Here is a 19,228-nt window from a genome sequence, read left to right as displayed (position 1 = left end):
TCCGGTCCGATTCGGGCCGCCGGTCCACAAACCGAGCCACACGGAGCTACAGAAGAGTCATTTATTACTCCATCAGAAGTACAAAGAGTGCAGAGAAACAACGACGGCGTCCAGGTGACGCAGGATGAAGGTGAGACGAGCAGGTCAGAGGTCACACATCCACACGTTAAGGCTCGTTTTGCTACACCGGAGCTCACGGTACCAGAACCTCCGTCATGCTGCAGCTGCATCGTAAGCTAAGCTATCTCAGGATGGCCGTTTGATGATGGTGTGAGTTAAAGCTGCAGCTCTGCGCCGCATTCTGCTCTGGAAATAAAGATTTAAACTCCGCTGACTCTCCAAACCTAAACTCATTATTTTGGGACTTTTCCAGAACTTTCCAGGAATGTTTTCTACCTGGAGAAGAACCTCAAGGAAGGTTCTGGCAAAGTGTGGGTGAACTTTAGAAATATCTGCTTCCTCCAGACGACTCGGACCAAACTGAGAAAACTTTACAGACACATTCCAGAACTTCCACTTCATCTGAGGAACCCATTTTAATTCAGAGTTTCCTTTGAGCTGTGAGGAGTTTGTGGGCGTCTGGTCGGGTCCAGTCCTGGGCGCCGGTTCCGGCGGCGCCTACATCTGGGCCAGGAAATGAGCCTGGCCGTTGTCCTCCAGGCGGCGCGTCAGAACCTCGCACCCCGTCTCCGTCACCAGCAGGGTGTGTTCGAACTGGGCCGACCGCTTCCCGTCCCGGGTCACCGCCGTCCAGCCGTCCGGCCACGTCTCGTCCTGCCAGCCGCCTAGACACACACACACACACACACACACACACACACACACACACACACACACACACACACACACACACACACACACACACACACAGCGGGTGTTAGCCAGAGCCGGACCGGCGTCCTGCAGGCAACCCGCTGCGTCACTCACCCTCGCAGATCATTGGCTCGATGGTGAACACGTGACCCGGCTTCATGACCCCAACCGCTTTGTTTTCTAGGGACAAAAACAGAAATGAGGGTGATGGAAAGAGTCCTGACCAGATTCATATGGCAAGCCGTTATAGCGTAAAATCAACTTCATCATACATTCCAGAAATCAAACATGTTAGTTCATTAAAGAGGCAATAATACGAGTTTTCCATTTTAAAGAACAGTCAATAACAATGTTACTCTCAGTTATTATAGAAATTATGTAAATATCGAACATAAATTCAAATAAATGTTACCTCCTATTTGGCACTTTAAATTGGGCCTCTGTAATCCCATCTCATTATTTAAAAGGTTTTTAAACCACATTCAAGCTGCAAGACCAAAAATGACTAATAATGCACATCAAACATGTTTTTCTCAGTAAGCAAATTATTGAGAAATAAAACTAAAACTCAAATGACGCTTCTATACGAGTTTTGTTCAGTCTGACTGATCTACTCTCTGACACAACTTCACAAAAACTTAAGGTTCTAAATAAAAAAGCTTTAAAGAGGAACAATTCCTCATCAACAATGATTTATTGAAATGGCTCATAATACAATTTGTGGGCTATTTAAATTATAACTTGTAAAGTTGCTTTTTTAAAGCCTTTTTTAGTTTTCTCATGTCCTGAGTGACAGAGAAACAACAAATGAATATCTGGGGGGAATCCTAACTTTAACGCAACATTTAAGCACCAGGGTTTATATAGAAAAATATTCAGATTTTATTTAGTGGTTTTAAAGGCTCTACATTGAAGACAGAGAGAAATAAAGACACTTGCTCCTCCATCCAGTTTCAAACTCTAATAATGAACAAAAAGTTAAAAAGCTAAATATGAATGAGATGCTTGCTGCCTTTGACAAAAAAAAAATTAGTCTATGAAAGCGGCTTTGCTAACAATTCAATTCTAGACTTTTCTGAGATTGGGGGGTTCGGACTCCCGACCCCTCCAGAATTTCGCCTATGCTCTGTCTCTTTAAAGCTCCTGCTCTTCCTGAAGCTCCGCCTCCAGGAAGTCCCAACGTGGCTTTTCTATCAACCCTTTAAAGCTCTGAGCAGCAGCTCCCATAATGAGCTCAGCAGCTCCACTAGCTGTTTGCTAATTGCTTTTGGCTAATCTGCAGGAGCTGAGCAGGGGAGGAGCTGCGCCTCGAGGGCGGGGCTAGGTCCACCCAGGTGTTTTTCACAGCTGAATGGTTGCCATGTAAACAAAAGTATTTGTCAAACATGAAAGAATCAAAGAAACACTGCAGGTTTGTTTTTGATGAGGGAAAAACATTTAAAAAATGATGGAAAGATCAAAAAGTTGATTTTACACAATACTGGCTCTTTAAGATATCTTTAATTATATTCTGGCTAAACAATTTAGTCTTTTTCAGCTCGAGGAAGCAGAATTTAAAATCTTGAGAGTGAAACTAGTGATAGGAAGAGCGAAGCACCATAAAAGCACTCTTCTTGTATCCACCATGTTTTTTACTTCAGTTTCATGATAAACAGGACAGAAAACATTCAGATTTCTGGAGCAGTCTAACTTGTGTATATGGAGACATTTTTAGGCAATTTTATGCAGAAAACCCAAAATTGTGCAGCAACTGATCGGACAGCTCAGTGGCATCACATTCTTGATTTCTATATAAAATAATCATGGCTGGGACTTTAAAGCGTTGAAGATTTTAGTTTTCTCACAAGAAGTTTCTGAACTGAAGATGTTGCATATTTTGTCAATATGTTTTGATTAAAATGCATGTGGTAAAATTCACTTTTAGATCTGTGGAATGTGGTGATTTTATGTTAAACTGGCCTGCCGTAGCTTCGCGCTGCGACTCACTGGCGTAATGTGGGACGTTGGGCGCCGTGTGGAAAAGCCGGTGGATGCCGTGGCCGCAGTAGCTGCGCACCACGGAGAAGCCGTTGGCCTGAGCGTGCTTCTGGATGATGTTCCCCAGCTCCCGGTAGCGCACCCCGGGCTTCACTGTGGGTGGGGGCGACACTGGGGTCAGACACCATCAGACACCAAACACACGGCGCCGGCGCACCTTCATACCCGAGTCGATGGCTTGCATCAGGCATTCGTACGTCGTCTGCACCAGCCTCTTGGCTCCTTCCTCCACCTCGCCCACGAAGAAGGTCTCGTTCAGGTCGCCATGAAAACCGTTATGGTAGACAGTGATGTCCACTGCAGAAGACAAACATGTCCGACTCAACGAGGGCAAAAACAATTAACCAGATCAATCAATTACAGGTATGAGTGTCCACTAATTTAGTTATCAATGGATTGTTAAGTGGAGGATACAGACTGTAAAAACATAACCAGCATGCTTTGCAACAAATTATGAAGCGTTTTCTAAAGGAATGATGTTATAAAATGTTTATTTCTCATGTAAAAAAGGAATTATTTGTTCATTCACATCTTTTAATCAGTTCCTCCTGGACTTTGCGATTGTTGTGATTTTTTCCAGTCAAGCTCACTGATTTTGTGGTTCTACATTTTCACTAAATGTTAATTTTGTAACTTGTCACTTGAAGTCAGGCTGAGACGGCAGTCGTAAATACTGCCACCTGCAGGTGGGAGTTGGAATCACTTCAACCCAAAGTGAAGTGATTCGGGTTGAAGTCACTTCACTTTGGGTTGAATAAACAAAGTGTTTGTTTAGTGCAAACACTTTTGCAATAAACTCTGAATTAATCATTGGTGGGAAAAAATGCAGTCATTTGCTGATATTGGTGAAGAACTGGCCAGGCTGAATAATATATTTGTTATGTATAAGAAAAGGCTCAAGAGTAAAGTTAAAATTAAAAATCTGCAGAATGTGGAAATGTTTTATCCGATCAATCATCAGAAGCTGCAGCTCCAGACTGGAGTTTAGCAGAAAGGAGGGATCATGAAACGATCCGTCTTGTCAGAGCAGAGCGGCGGGAGCCAAGCGGCTGCAGAAAGAGGCCAAAACTGGATAAAACATTCATCATCAGAGTGAAACCCTTCATCATTAATACCCTTAATAACCCCCCCGCCGGCCCCCCGCCCCCACCCCGCCCAGCACACCATTGAGGATGTCTCCGTCCTGCAGAGCTCTCCGATCCGGGATGCCGTGGCAGATCACCTCGTTGACAGACGTGCAGCAGGACTTGGGGAAGTTGTAGTAGTTGAGAGGAGACGGGTAGCACTTCCTCGCCACACAGGCCTGGAACACACAGAACCAGCAGCTGGTGGGCGCAGACCCAGAACCAGCAGAACCAGCAGCTGATAGTTTTCCATGTGTCTCTCAGGGACTCAGCAGAGGGAAATCGTTCTGCTCTGCGTGTTTCTGCTGCCATACCAGATGAACGGCGTGGTCGATCTCCTCTGTCGTGACGCCAGGCTTCACCATCATGGCAGCAATGTCCAAGACTTCCCGCGCCAGCTGAACAGAGGTCAGGGGTCAGAGCACAGCTTCACACATTGAGAGGTCAGAGGTCAGCAGAGTTACCTTGCACACCACTCTCATGCCTTCAATGTCCTCAGCAGACAGGATCTTGATTTGAGACGTCCCCTTCAGGAACTGTTCAGACTCGGACATCCCTGTTGAACGGAGACAACCACCATCAGTCACATGACCTGTGGACGACCTCTAAGAGCAGCTGCTGGCCGTCCTCACTGACACACAGCAGGGCTTTCATAAGGACTCATCATTTACACTGTAAATAGAGATTACAATAAAATCTCTTCTGAGTTTTACCTTCTGTGGCGTCTGACTCCTGCAAGCTTAGAGGTTAATCAATAATTAGAGACAAAACTACATGAACTACAGCATAAGCAGGAACTACCAGAAAGCAAAGCCAGGATCCCTACAGGCAGATTTCCTACAGGAACCTGAACGCAACACTCTGCAGGTTCAACCTTAATCTGTTTATTAGACTAAAATGTTTAACATTCGCCTGATGAACTGACAGTTTCTTTGGGTTCATCATTGACCGCGGTCCTGTGAATGATGAACTCTGGTCCGCTTCAATCCAATTCCAGTCAGTTTGCCTAGTCAAAGTCCGGTTCGGTTGGTGAGGTTATCGACCTCAGGCCCTCCAGGTCTGGGTTCAGTTTGAATGTGAACGCCAAGCGGCCCAGAGAGCGCTCCAAAGACATGAAATCAACTTCAGCGCAGGGCATTCTGGGTAAATACAGCCAAAGCTAACATGCTAGCCTAGCGCTAGCAGCAGAAATGGCTCCTGGTCTTCAGCCAAACACTAAAGAGAAATCACTAAACTCTGACGCCTCCATCTTGGTTCATCTGGTGAAACAGGAAGTTGCTCTCAGTGTCTTCAGAGGTTTTAGTGTCGTTTCCTGCAGTGGTTGTTGGTGCAGCGCCCCCACAGGCCAGGAGGGGAACAGGCTGGTTTGGGTCAGAACCACAGCAGCTGCAGGTGGAGCAGATGTTCTGGTTCCATTAGAACCGGGTCGATAGTGGCTGAAGAGAGAGAGGAAGTCTGGAAAGGTGTCATGAAAATGAAGTCGGGTTTTGTGTTCTGGAAGACTGAGACATGGAAACTGAGTTGAAACCCTTCAAGAATCTCCAGCCATTCAGAATGTTATGAATATAATATGAAGCAGGAGAACCAGAAGAATCAAAAGAACTGTTTCAGTTTATAGTTCAGAGATTGTTGCAGAGTGTTTTCTGTAAGGCTACAGGGAGAAATAATAATATGTCTTCTGATGAATGCAGAGGCAACAGAAAGCGAGCGTCAGCAGGCTGGATCAGCACAAGAAGAGCTCATAGCAAGCAGGCGTCTGGTACTGACAGCTCTTCCAGCCTCAGTCCTAAACAGAAGCAGCATGAAAGGCTCCTGCCGCTGCAGCTCTGAAGCTGCCGCCGCTGCAGCTCTGAAGCTGCCGCCGCTGCAGCTCTGAAGCTGCTCTGATGACATGGCCGTTTGGCCCAAACGGGCCTCGTTAATCATTGATCACGTCCAGCAGGACGCTGCAGGTTGAGCGGTTGCTTAGGAACAGAGCGCTTTCTGAAACATCGGTCTGCGTTAAACAGCCGGCTCCGAAGGGAGACGGTTACCATGGCTACCTGAGTACGGATGGATGTGTGGGTACAAAGGTTGCCATGGCTACGGCTCGGCCCATAAATAAACCCAACATGAAGCTGGAAACCATCAGAAACCACAGGGAGAGGCTGGGTTAACCGTCCTGATGGAGAACCCGGACCGGACCGGGTCCGACCCGATCCGACCGGACCGGACCGGATCCGACCCGACCGGACCCGATCCGATCCGACCGGACCGGATCCGATCCGACCGGACCCGATCCGACCGGACCGGATCCGACCGGACCGGGTCCGACCCGACCGGATTGGGTCCGACCGGACTCAATTCTCTGATGCTGACTCGACCGGACCAGACACGACACGACCCTCTGATACCGACCAATCGGACCCAGGACGCTGCAGAAGAACTGTCGGGTTCCATCTGGTCCACGTATCTGACCAGAACCAGGACAGATCGGTTAAACTGGTTCAGTTCTGAACACAAACAAATTGCAGCCAATCCCCTCGGCGCCTGGCCCCCCAAAGTGGGCGGAGCCAAAATAAAGACAGGGGCGTGGCCAAGACTGGGTACGGTCCGGATGACAGAAGCCCTGTTGCCAACTTAGCAACTTTGTTGCTATACTCAGCAACTTCTTTTTCTTTCAGAAAAGCAACTAATCTAGAAACAAATCTAGCAACTTATCAAAAAATGGGGCCAGTTACAGTTTGAGTCTGAGAGCAGCTGAGAGCAGGTTTTAACCGTCCACTTGGAGCCAGACGGTCACCTTCAGAGGAAAGGACATCAGATGGGATGACCGACGACCAGCAGGCTCTTATCCACTGGAAACCAGTTGATCTGCCACAGTAACACCAGGTATCACCACTGTGGACTGAGGCAGCGCCAACCAAGAAAGAATCCACTGTTGTGACAAACAGCTGAACGCTGGCCTGATACCTGTTCTGATTGTGTGGAACCATGAAAAGGTTCTGTTACCTCTGGGATGATCCGCATAGTCGGGTCTTTGGATGTCACCAGGAACCGGTCGCATGGGAGTCTGGCAGAGGAACCAAGAACAAAAGTTAGACCCCACTCCAGTCCGCTCCAACCCCACTCCGGTCCGCTCCAACCCCACTCCGGTCCGCTCCAACCCCACTCCGGTCCGCTCCAACCCCACTCCGGTCCGCTCCAACCCCACTCCGGTCCGCTCCAACCCCACTCCAGTCCGCTCCAACTCCACTCCGGTCCGCTCCAACCCCACTCCGGTCCGCTCCAACCCCACTCCGGTCCGCTCCAACCCCACTCCACTCCGCTCCAACCCCACTCCACTCCGCTCCAACCCCACTCCGGTCCGCTCCAACCCCACTCCGGTCCGTTTACCTAGAAACGGACTGTTTGTTTGGAGAAGTGTGAATGCTAAGTGAACTCTGGTCCACCTGTAATCTGTTCTGGGACCGGTTCCATTGAACTCTGGTTCAGTTCAAATCCAAGTGTGACTTTATTCTGATGTAATTACAAATTTATGTCACACAACAACTTTAGTCTCATATTATGACCTCATTATTTATAATACAAACATTTATTTATTGAGATGATCAATGGTGGTAATTTGATCGAATGGTTCCAGCATCAATTCAAATATTTTAAATCAACATTTACATGTCAGCTTTTAAGGAGCTGGCAAGTTTACTTTGTAAAAGTTCAAAGAACAATCTTCAAAGTTAGATTATTGTACCATAGCAACAATCTGATGCTGTAAATTTAATCTTTGAGTTTGATCTCTTTGTTCACAAAAACAAAATAGTTTTTATGTTAATCTACTATAATCTCTCAGATTAAATCCAACAGAAGCTGTTAGAGGTTCTGATGGTTTAGCAGCAAGAGGGGCCCGCAGGTCAGGTTCTGCCCCGGGCCTCATGCAGCCTTGGACCGGCCATGCAGGATGAGTTCAATCTGCTTCACTGCAGAGATGAGCAAGAAACGGAAATTTCATTTAAACCTGCTAATGTGGCTTTAGCAGCTCTAATATTTCTGTCTGTTGACTTTTTAATAAGAGTCACAGAAACTGATTGAATTGCTGGAGTTTCTCTGATCTCTGCGCGCATTGACTCCGTCTAAGTGGACAAAACGTTTGATCTGGTTTGATGCTTCATGTAACTGGAAAAACAAGATTAAAAATAATAAGGAAATATAAAGCCAGCGTGGTGCATGACTGCGAGGAGGAGAGCGTGAAAGCTCCTCACCGGCTGAATCTGCATGCTGAGGTTAGCCTGGTTCGCTAACCGCTAACGCTCCGACCAGCCGGGAGCACAGACATGAACTTCACTGGTAAGACAGCGCCACACGCTGGGCAGCGTGTTGACATAAAAACACCAAACAAAATTCTTTGTCCACAAACATAAATGTTGCTCAACGCTCCTCTGAAAGCCCAACTACAAGTTATCCCTGCGGTTCATAAAGAGCTCTCATCTTGATAAAAAGCTCTGGACAGAAACATGAGTCCTCACAGTGCTGGACGTCAGCCTGTAGATCTGATAGCCAGTAGATCTGATAGCCTGTAGATCTAACAGCCTGTAGATCTGACGGCCTGTAGATCTGTCAGTCTGTAGATCTGTCAGCCTGTAGATCTGTCAGTCTGTAGATCTGTCAGCCTGTAGATCTAACAGCCTGTAGATCTGATAGCCAGTAGATCTGATAGCCAGTAGATCTGTCAGCCAGTAGATCTGTCAGTCTGTAGATCTGATAGCCAGTAGATCTAACAGCCTGTAGATCCGACATCCACCAGTTTGAGTAAATTGTGATCTGTGCTGAGGGAAACTGAAGGCGTCCGGCTGCTGCAGCGTGCGAGGCGCCAGCGCTGTGATTGTTCCGGCTTTAAATGCGTAAACTATAATCCTATCTTCTATAAACATGTATTTCAGGAAAAATTCAAAACAAGGAAGGCTGAGCCTGGAGATGAGGCTCGTAAAACACACTAACCCTGTTCCCTTACAGTCATTAACATGGAAACACTAAGAGTTTGGTGTGATTTTATCAGGGAACTAATAATCCTGAGCTTCACTGGATGGACGGATCATTTAGACAACGTTAAACAGAAAGACTGGAGGCAGTTTTCTTTCCTCCAACAGATAATTCCTAAATCGACTTCCAAACTTTCCCACACAGTGGAGGAAGTTTGCATTGTGAAAGAGTGAATATTAGAAACGGAGGGAGAGTTCACCAGTGGGTAGTGTGGCCGTAGTTTGCCTGTGTAGCGGTATCCCAGCCAGGGATCTGTGTTGGTGTCCTTCTCCACGCAGTTCTTAGCTTCAGTCTGGTGCTTGTCTTCCTCTGGAAAAACAAAACGTGACTCTGGTGACTTCGTCAGGACTTTAACGGAAGTCCAGGAAACACAGAGCCGGGGGAACATACTTGCTTTTTTGTGGAGAAGCTTGTGAGATGTCCAGCTCCCCTTGAAACATTCCTGCAGAGAGAAACATGTGCAACTGGCTGAAATATGCAAGGATCATATCCCCTACTCCAGCATCTCTCTGTCTGGATTAAAGTTTAAAAAGCAAAGGAGGTGGATTAGCAGAGCTGGCGACCAACTGATCCATCCAGGACACATTACTGCAGTATCATCTCTGCTCATACCTGTCAAGTTTTGGACTTGAGAATATGGGAAACGGCGCTGTCCCCCTCCGCTAGCGACAGTGACATAAGGGGGGACGAGTAACGTAACACTACCGTGAATGTGAGCAGGGAGACAAGCTAACGTGAGAGCAGGGCTGGGGGTGGGCACAACACAGGATATCTACAGGAGGATGTCAATACGGGAGGTAAAATACGGGACTTTACCAGAAAAATGGGAGACTTGAGAGACTGCTGCCTGGATAATGCTAGCATTATAATGCTATACAGCAACAGGCTGCAGTCAGAGGCCTAAGAGACTGGCTGGAAGACTGACTGCTACTGGAGTCACAGCATCACCATCCACAGCGACTCCTTAAGAATCTTGGATGATACGATTTTGATCCACGATAAACTGGCCCAGAAATTATTGCAATAAACAACAATATTGTCATTTTCATACAATTTTCAACTAAAATAAAATTTAAAGGCATATTAATGCAAACACATCCTCTACAACAAAAATCCATCCATTGTCTGTTCACCCTTATCCCTATTGGGGTCGGGAGGTGCTGGTGCCTCTCCAGCTGCGTTCCAGGCGAGAGGCGGGGACACCTGGACAGGTCACAGGTCACCAGTCTGTCGCTGGGCAACATAGAAACAAACACTCACACTGGGGAGAATTTGGAAAGAAAAATCAACCTGACAGTCATGTTTTTGGACTGTGGGAGGAAGCCAGAGTACCTGGAGAGAACCCAGCACGCACCGGGAGAACATGCAGACTCCGTGCAGAAAGACCCCGGGCCGGGAATCGAACCAAGAACCTTCTTACTGCAAGGCAACAGAGCTGCCAACTGTACCACTGTGCAACCCCAACAAAAAAATCTTTACATTTATTTTAAAAAATGTGACAAAATGAAAGAAAAAGGAGATTTAGACAGAAAACAGCAAAACAGCCACTTTACTAAAAACGAAATGCAAACGGAGCACTTGCTACTGGTGTCAAATTGGTGCGGGGTTTGGTGCGGGGTTTGGTTCCGGTGGAGACCCAGAGCAGCAGTCAGCAACGTGAGCCTGTCGGCTCCTGCATCCCTGCAGCAGCTAGCTCGCTGAGCGCCTCCGGGCCTTAAATATTTAAAACCAGCGTCATTCAGCCGCTCACTGCGGACACCGTCCAGCCTTTACACACTGAAACGGGTCAAACACGCTTCACACGTTGGCTGAGTAAGTTTTAAGCGACCTGAAAACACGTTAGCGGACTAACAGCTGAGTTAGCATCTCGCGATGTGACAGCGGGCCGGGCCGGTCTGTGGCCCCGGGAACGCGTTCCCGGCCGGGCACAGCGCAGAAAAACAGCCGTACCTGCGAGCAGAAATAGGAGCCTTGAATACCGAGCTTGATACATGTGGGACACTGGAGTTTGGCGTCCTTGCTGCAGCCCTCCGTCTCGCACTCCCTTCTGGCCTCCGTGCTCGCCATGCCTTCGTCTGCAGGACGGGGAAAGAGGCGGAGCTACTGCAGCCCAGTCACGTGGCACAGCTCGGACCAATCAGCGCGCACTTTCCTAACAGAGATTTGTAAGATGGCTACCGCCGAACCGGTGAGTACTTCTCTGTGAAGAACATTTCAAAGCATATGGAGGGTCTTCCTGTCTAAAATAGAGCTCGGATTGGAGCCAGAGCTGACCTGAACTCGTGAAAAGCGTTTCCACGCTGGGGAAAGGCAGTTGCTGTGGTTACAGCGGGTGTTTGGGGAGTTTAAAGCTGTTTCTGTGCCACGACCTGCTGGGCGTTGAGGAGGAATGTGGAGATCCCAACTGAGCGGCGAAGAGCGACGGGATCTTCCGGGGCTTCAGGCTCCGATCTACGTGTTGCTTTCAGCCACGTCGCTGGTCCAACGCCGTCAAAACGCTACAGTCGCTGTTTGAAGTGAAGGAACCGTTCCCGCTGGCCTGCTGCTGCTCCTGCTGCTGCTGTTCCTGCTCCTGCTGCTGCTGCTGCTGCTGCTCCTGCTGCTGCTGCTCCTGCTGCTGCTGCTGCTGCTGCTGCTGCTGCTCCTGCTGCTGCTGCTCCTGCTGCTGCTGCTCCTGCTGCTCCTGCTGCTGCTGCTGCTGCTCCTGCTGCTGCTGCTTCTGCTGCTGCTGCTGCTGCTGCTCCTGCTGCTCCTGCTGCAGCTGCTGCTGTTCCTGCTGCTGCTGCTGGCTGCTGCTGATGCTGCAGCTGCTGCTGCTCCTGCTGCTGCTGTTCCTGCTGCTGCTACTGCTGCTACTGCTCCTGCTGCTGCTCCTGCTCCCTGCTGCTGCTGCTGCTGCTGCTCCTGCTGCTCCTGTTGCTGCTGCTCCTGCTGCTGCTACTGCTACTGCTCCTGCTCCTGCTGCTGCTGCTGCTGCTGCTACTGCTCCTGCTGCTGCTGCTACTGCTCCTGCTTCTGCTGCTGCTGCAGCTCCTGCTGCTGCTGCTGCTGCTGCTCCTGCTGCTGCTACTGCTGCTGCTACTGCCTGCTGCTGCTGCTGCTACTGCTCCTGCTTCTGCTGCTGCTGCAGCTCCTGCTGCTGCTGCTCCTGCTGCTGCTGTTCCTGCTGCTGCTACTGCTCCTGCTCCTGCTGCTGCTGCTGCTACTGCTCCTGCTTCTGCTGCTGCTGCAGCTCCTGCTGCTGCTGCTCCTGCTGCTGCTGTTCCTGCTGCTGCTGCTGCTGCTGCTCCTGCTGCTGCTACTGCTGCTGCTACTGCTGCTGCTCCTGCTGCTGCTGCTGCTGCTGCTACTGCTGCTGCTACTGCTGCTGCTCCTGCTGCTGCTGCTGCTGCTGCTACTGCTCCTGCTGCTGCTGCTGCTACTGCTCCTGCTCCTGCTGCTGCTGCTGCTGCAGCTCCTGCTGCTGCTGCTCCTGCTGCTGCTGTTCCTGCTGCTGCTGCTGCTGCTGCTCCTGCTGCTGCTACTGCTGCTGCTACTGCTGCTGCTTCTGCTGCTGCTGCTGCTGCTGCTACTGCTGCTGCTGCTGCTGCTGCTGCTACTGCTGCTGCTGCTGCTGCTGCTGCTGCTGCTGCTGCTGCTGCTACTGCTGCTGCTGCAGCTCCTGCTGCTGCTGCTGCTGTTCCTGCTGCTGCTGCTGCTGCTGCTGCTGCTACTGCTCCTGCTCCTGCTGCTGCTGCTGCTACTGCTCCTGCTTCTGCTGCTGCTGCAGCTCCTGCTGCTGCTGCTCCTGCTGCTGCTGTTCCTGCTGCTGCTGCTGCTGCTGCTCCTGCTGCTGCTACTGCTGCTGCTACTGCTGCTGCTCCTGCTGCTGCTGCTGCTGCTGCTACTGCTGCTGCTACTGCTGCTGCTCCTGCTGCTGCTGCTACTGCTCCTGCTTCTGCTGCTGCAGCTCCTGCTGCTGCTGCTGCTGCTGCTCCTGCTGCTGCTACTGCTGCTGCTACTGCTCCTGCTGCTGCTGCTGCTACTGCTCCTGCTTCTGCTGCTGCTGCAGCTCCTGCTGCTGCTGCTCCTGCTGCTGCTGTTCCTGCTGCTGCTACTGCTCCTGCTCCTGCTGCTGCTGCTGCTACTGCTCCTGCTTCTGCTGCTGCTGCAGCTCCTGCTGCTGCTGCTCCTGCTGCTGCTGTTCCTGCTGCTGCTGCTGCTGCTGCTCCTGCTGCTGCTACTGCTGCTGCTACTGCTGCTGCTCCTGCTGCTGCTGCTGCTGCTGCTACTGCTGCTGCTACTGCTGCTGCTCCTGCTGCTGCTGCTGCTGCTACTGCTCCTGCTGCTGCTGCTGCTACTGCTCCTGCTCCTGCTGCTGCTGCTGCTGCAGCTCCTGCTGCTGCTGCTCCTGCTGCTGCTGTTCCTGCTGCTGCTGCTGCTGCTGCTACTGCTGCTGCTGCTGCTGCTGCTACTGCTGCTGCTACTGCTGCTGCTGCTGCTGCTGCTACTGCTGCTGCTGCTGCTGCTGCTACTGCTGCTGCTGCTGCTGCTGCTGCTGCTGCTGCTGCTGCTGCTGCTGCTGCTGCTGCTGCAGCTCCTGCTGCTGCTGCTGCTGTTCCTGCTGCTGCTGCTGCTGCTGCTGCTGCTACTGCTCTGCTCCTGCTGCTGCTGCAGCTCCTGCTGCTGCTGCTGCTGCTGCTGCTGCAGCTCCTGCTCCTGCTGCTGCTCCTGCTGCTGTTCCTGCTGCTGCTGGCTGCTGCTGCTCCTGCTGCTGCTGCTGCTGCTGCTGCTCCTGCTGTATCACTTACAACTCAATAGTTTATTGGACATTGCTCTTCATTGCAGGAGTATTTCTGAGTCTCCCCTGGGCCCTCGGTGTTATGCCCCCCCCACCCCCCTGTGGGCCTCTTGGTGCAAATGGCAGCACATTAGTAGGGAGTGCTATACATCAGGATGAATGGATTCCTTTCTGCAGCTCTATGTTCATCCCAAAATGTTCTGTACCTTCAGTAAATTACTATTAAATACAACTTTAATACTTAAATATTTATACCCATAAAAATCACAATATTTTACTAGAACTGCAATGAATTTTACATAGATATACATACAATGTTTACAAAACTTTCATGTATGAAAAAAGTCTGTGGGCCCTAAAAGGAAAACATGCAGATTCACACTAAAGAAAAGGAAAATCTAAAGGACGGGACAGTAAGTTATTTGTGTAGGACGTCAACAACAAAGCAGTTCACAATAAAAATAAGGGCAAATTTTACAACATAAGAAAAATATTTAATAACTATGCAGTTATTAAAAATAACATATTCAGGTTTATTGAAATGTGGAACTCCATAGGTAAATGTTTAAAAAGTGCATAATTAGAAAATATCAACAGGCTACAAGACATTTAAAACACCATGAATATGACTGAGGCTGCAGGTCCAGCAGCAGCTGCTGGGAGGAAGTGAAAACGCTCCTGTGTGCATGTAGGATGCATCCAGCTGGCCTCAGGTTTATCAAATCACACCTGAAACATAACAGAAACTGATGTCTGCATTTTAGCTCCAGTGTAAATAAAACGACCAATTCTACTGTGATTTCTGAAACAAAACAGAATCTGAACATTTTTATTACCCAGCATGCTTTCAGTCTCCAATATTTATGCAAATCCCATAATAAAAATACCTGTAACAGCTAATATAATGCACTGTAGTGACACACAGACACCTGAGTTCTTAAATGCATTTTAATAAAATATAAACCGTTACATAGAAAAGGACAGATTTTATCATGTTAAAACATTTGCATTAATGTACAGAGATATGAAAAAATAGCGGAAATGGAGCTCAGATAGAAAAGCTGCTTTAACAAACTATTGATCAGTTCATCAAACTCATTGATGAAGTGATCATCACCTCCGAGGAAGCAGGATTTAGTTTTGTGGTCTGCGGGTCTTAAATATCTGCAACCCGGGAAGGGTCAAAGGTCATGTCCAACAGAGAGGAAAATTATTCCCAAGACGAAAACATCTCAGTTGTTCCAGCAGATTCAGAGCAGGAAGTCCATGTCAGACTCTACAGTCCTTAATTAGCAGGTCAAAGGTCATGATCCTGCAGCACTAAGGCTTCTCTGTAGAAACAAGATGGCTGACAGGAATCCGCCGCTGGGGCTGTAGAGCTGCATGGAGTCCGTTTACTGGTTCTGCCCCTCTGCCGCCTAGGAAACCGATCCGAGTCCGCCCCACGCCGAGGAAGATGGAGCCGAGGATTCTGGGAAGGAGATGGTGAGCCCAGAGGCCTACGTCAAACATCCACTGCAGAACAGGTCAGCTGCTGCTCGTCACACAGGTTCACAGCCATGATGTCACGGGTTCAAAGGTCACCACAGGGAAGGAGGTAGAAACAGCAACTGCCTTCTGGGGAAGAAGAGCTGAGTTTAAATATTCCAGATTTCCTTTGGATATGATTTTATTCACAACCACAAGTCCAGTTATTATTATTAGTAATAATAATAAAGGTTTACTTCACAGAATATAGATCATCCAATTGATCATCCAGCCAGACACCTGATCCATAACTAAAAAGCTTCCAGTTATCAATCTGACCTTCTGACCTTTCAGGTGTTTCGTCGTGGTCTTAAAGGGCCAGTCATCTGGATGTTGGATGTTGGTTCAGGATCAGTTTCAGAGTGAAGATGGAGGAATTAGCTCAGATTACAGCTTTAATCTGTCCGTTTGTTTGCGTCATCTGACCGTTTCACTTTCAGCTCTGCTCTCATTTTGACTCCAGTTTTATTCTTCAGCCTGTCGCTGTCTGGGCTGTAGAGAAGACGCAGCATCACATTTTATTCAACTAAGAGTGGAAATATGATTCACGGAGCAATTTCCCTCCAAAGCACCCTGCAGCACATTCAGCAGCTCTCCCTATTTTTTATTTCCTGCTCCAAACAGATGGTCTCTGTGGTTCTTCAAGAACGACAAGAGCAAAACATGGCAGGCCAACCTGCGCCTCATCTCCAAGTTTGACACAGTGGAAGATTTTTGGGCGTAAGCAGCAATTAATGTCAGCTTCTCCTCCGGTGATGGAGGGATTGCTAACGGCTGCTCTGTGTTTCAGCCTCTACAACCACATCCAGCTGTCCAGCAACCTCATGTCCGGCTGCGACTACTCCCTGTTCAAGGTCTGTGGCTCCACCGCATCACGTTCTGAACCTACAGTGGTGCAAAGTTACTAAAGACAGGGAAAGTAATTATGAAGCATTCTCACTGACTGCATTTGTTTCTCTTGATTTTTCAGGTCATAATTCATTCATATATCAGTGTTCAGCTTCTTCTCTAGAAGTGTGATATGACTTTTCTTAATTTCAGCTATTACACTTTGAAAAAAATTTATGCAAGTTTCAGCCATATTAAAATAATTTAAATATTATTGAAAATTCAGCAAAAGCTTTGACGGCTTTCTACTTCTTCCTACACTGCAAAAACACTGAGTATTACCAAGTCACTGTGGTCTAATTACTAATGCATATATATATAAAAATTCCCTTCTCACCCACCGCGGGTGGTTCTTATCCTCTGAGCTCGGGTCCTCTACCAGAGGATATATAGATATAGATCTATATATAAATATATAGATCTATATATAGATCTATATCTATATATCCTCTACCAGAGGATATATAGATCTATATATATATATATAGATCTATATATATATATAAATATATAGATCTATAGATATATAGATATAGATCTATATATAGATCTATATATCCTCTACCAGAGGATATATAGATCTATATATATATATATAGATCTATATATATATAAATATATAGATCTATAGATATATAGATATAGATCTATATATCCTCTACCAGAGGATATATAGATCTATATCTATATATATATAGATCTATATATATATATAATATATAGATCTATAGATATATAGATATAGATCTATATATAGATCTATATATCCTCTACCAGAGGATATATAGATCTATATATAGATCTATATATCCTCTACCAGAGGATATATAGATCTATATATATATATATATAGATCTATATATATATATAAATATATAGATCTATAGATATATAGATATAGATCTATATATATATATAGATATATAGATATAGATCTATATATAGATCTATATATCCTCTACCAGAGGATATATAGATCTATATATATATATAGATATATAGATATAGATCTATATATAGATCTATATATCCTCTACCAGAGGATATATAGATCTATATATAGATCTATATATCCTCTGGTAGAGGATATATAGATCTATATATAGATCTATATATCCTCTACCAGAGGATATATAGATCTATAAAATAAATTCCCTTCTCACCCACTGCGGGTGGTTCTTATCCTCTGAGCTCGGGTCCTCTACCAGAGGATATATAGATATAGATCTATATATAGATCTATATCTATATATCCTCTACCAGAGGATATATAGATCTATATATATATATATAGATCTATATATATATATAAATATATAGATCTATAGATATATAGATATAGATCTATATATAGATCTATATATCCTCTACCAGAGGATATATAGATCTATATATATATATATAGATCTATATATATATATAAATATATAGATCTATAGATATATAGATATAGATCTATATATCCTCTACCAGAGGATATATAGATCTATATATATATATATATAGATCTATATATATATATAAATATATAGATCTATAGATATATAGATATAGATCTATATATATATATAAATATATCCTCTACCAGAGGATATATAGATCTATATATAGATCTATATATCCTCTACCAGAGGATATATAGATCTATATATATATATATATATAGATCTATATATATATATAAATATATAGATCTATAGATATATAGATATAGATCTATATATATATATAGATATATAGATATAGATCTATATATAGATCTATATATCCTCTACCAGAGGATATATAGATCTATAAAATAAATTCCCTTCTCACCCACTGCGGGTGGTTCTTATCCTCTGAGCTCGGGTCCTCTACCAGAGGTTATATAGATATAGATCTATATACATAGATCTATATATGGTCCTCTACCAGAGGCCTGGGAGCTTGAGGGTCCTGCAGTATCTTGGCTGTGCCAAGGACTGCTGCACATTTCTGGACTGAGATGTCTGATGTTCCTGGGATCTGTTGTAGCCACTGCTCCAGTTTGGGGGTTACTGCCCCGAGGGCCCCGATGACCACAGGCACCACTGTGGTCTTCACCTTCCAGGCCCTCTCCAGTTCCTCCCTGAGGCCCTGGTATTTCTCCAGTTTCTCGTGCTCCTTTTTCCTCCTTTTTTCTGTTGAGGCTTTGTATTTATGGATCTTAGTTGTTTTGTCCTGGACAGTGGTTCTCACACTCACTAGTCCTCTAATTATTAACTTGTAGTTAAGTCCTCACAGTCCTGACATCCGGGTTCCTCCTTTTTGCCGTAGCATTTGTGTTGTTCCTCATCAATCTCAAGTTGTGATAGCAGTTGTTGGAACACTGAGCTACTAGTTGTTTAGTGCAGGCAGTCTTTGCATGTAACCTCTCTCACTAGGGTTACTTGAGTAGTAGCATTCCAACAGTTTTCATCTCTCGCCCATTTCCGTCTTGTTCCAGTAGCCCATTTGTCATCAAGGTGCTCTGGTTCCCCAGCACCTGACGCAGACCTTGTTATATATGTGTGTGTGTATATTTTAGTTCATTTTACATGAGGCAAAACTAACTTAAAATATTTTTTCAGCAAAAACAGAGGCTTGTTTTAAGTAAATAATTGTTAAATATTGATGAAAAAGTTCCATTCACTTATAACGAGACATTTTTCCCATTAGTTAATTTATCTGACAATAATCAGTGGCAGATTAAAATCTGGGACAATCTGGAAACAGAAAGTGGATTAAGGAAACCAGTTTTTAGCTGAGATCTGAATGTTTGAATTCAGATCATTGAAATCTGTGCAGCTTTTCTCAGCAGTTTTACTGATTTTTTAAAGTTTAACTGAAAAACGTCTCTTTGCTGAAGAGTCTCCGCTGTCAGCTGTAGATGTGAGTAGAAACATGCTGATGTTTTGTTGCAGGACGGCATCGAGCCCATGTGGGAGGACGAGCGGAACAAGCGTGGCGGACGCTGGCTGATCACGCTCACCAAGCAGCAGCGGAGATTAGACCTGGACCGCTTCTGGCTGGAGACCGTAGGTGG

The 19,228-nt window shown here is 46.4% G+C and overlaps 2 protein-coding genes across 3 annotated transcripts in view; one reads left to right on the top strand and one right to left on the bottom strand.

The window, feature by feature from the left end:
• Positions 1-47: 47 nt before the first annotated feature.
• Positions 48-11,146, bottom strand: metap1 (methionyl aminopeptidase 1). Of its 2 annotated transcripts, XM_055053151.1 has the most exons (11): positions 10,941-11,146; positions 9,381-9,432; positions 9,190-9,299; positions 6,966-7,026; positions 4,439-4,530; positions 4,289-4,372; positions 4,015-4,153; positions 3,016-3,147; positions 2,800-2,943; positions 928-993; positions 48-785 (listed from the first exon to the last, which is right to left on the bottom strand). In XM_055053151.1, exons 1-11 carry the CDS (start codon positions 11,055-11,057, stop codon positions 619-621), a joined length of 1,164 nt encoding a protein of 387 aa, XP_054909126.1. In that variant the 5' UTR covers positions 11,058-11,146; the 3' UTR covers positions 48-618. The 2 variants fall into 2 exon arrangements, with proteins under 2 accessions (XP_054909126.1, XP_054909127.1); XM_055053152.1 differs by lacking the exons at positions 6,966-7,026; positions 9,190-9,299; positions 9,381-9,432; positions 10,941-11,146 and adding an exon at positions 6,757-6,958.
• eif4eb (eukaryotic translation initiation factor 4eb) overlaps positions 11,056-19,228 on the top strand; it is a 10,244-nt gene continuing 2,071 nt past the window's right edge. Inside the window, exons 1-5 of the mRNA XM_055053156.1 lie at positions 11,056-11,178; positions 15,193-15,296; positions 15,922-16,017; positions 16,088-16,151; positions 19,107-19,220. Coding sequence (XP_054909131.1) covers positions 11,056-11,178; positions 15,193-15,296; positions 15,922-16,017; positions 16,088-16,151; positions 19,107-19,220 — 501 coding nt within the window. The remainder of the gene's footprint in view (positions 11,179-15,192; positions 15,297-15,921; positions 16,018-16,087; positions 16,152-19,106; positions 19,221-19,228) is intronic.

The sequence above is a fragment of the Poeciliopsis prolifica genome, unplaced genomic scaffold (genome assembly GCF_027474105.1).
Source record: "Poeciliopsis prolifica strain line A6 unplaced genomic scaffold, Auburn_PproV2 SCAFFOLD037, whole genome shotgun sequence".
In the NCBI taxonomy this organism is placed as follows: Eukaryota; Metazoa; Chordata; class Actinopteri; order Cyprinodontiformes; family Poeciliidae; genus Poeciliopsis; species Poeciliopsis prolifica.
The sequence above is the reverse complement of the archived record's forward strand: the minus strand, read 5'-3'. Positions and strand labels throughout refer to the sequence as shown.

What these genes read in the sequence shown, in the direction of transcription:
- metap1 (XM_055053151.1), bottom strand. Translation starts at nt 11,057, where the DNA reads ATGGCGAGCACGGAGGCCAGAAGGGAGTGCGAGACGGAGGGCTGCAGC. An exon ending in GGACGGAGACATCCTCAATG is followed by an intron (nt 3,148 to 4,014) that starts GTGTGCTGGGCG and finishes TGTCTTCTGCAG; the next exon opens with TGGACATCACTGTCTACCAT. An exon ending in CGAGCCAATGATCTGCGAGG is followed by an intron (nt 786 to 927) that starts GTGAGTGACGCA and finishes GTGTGTGTCTAG; the next exon opens with GCGGCTGGCAGGACGAGACG.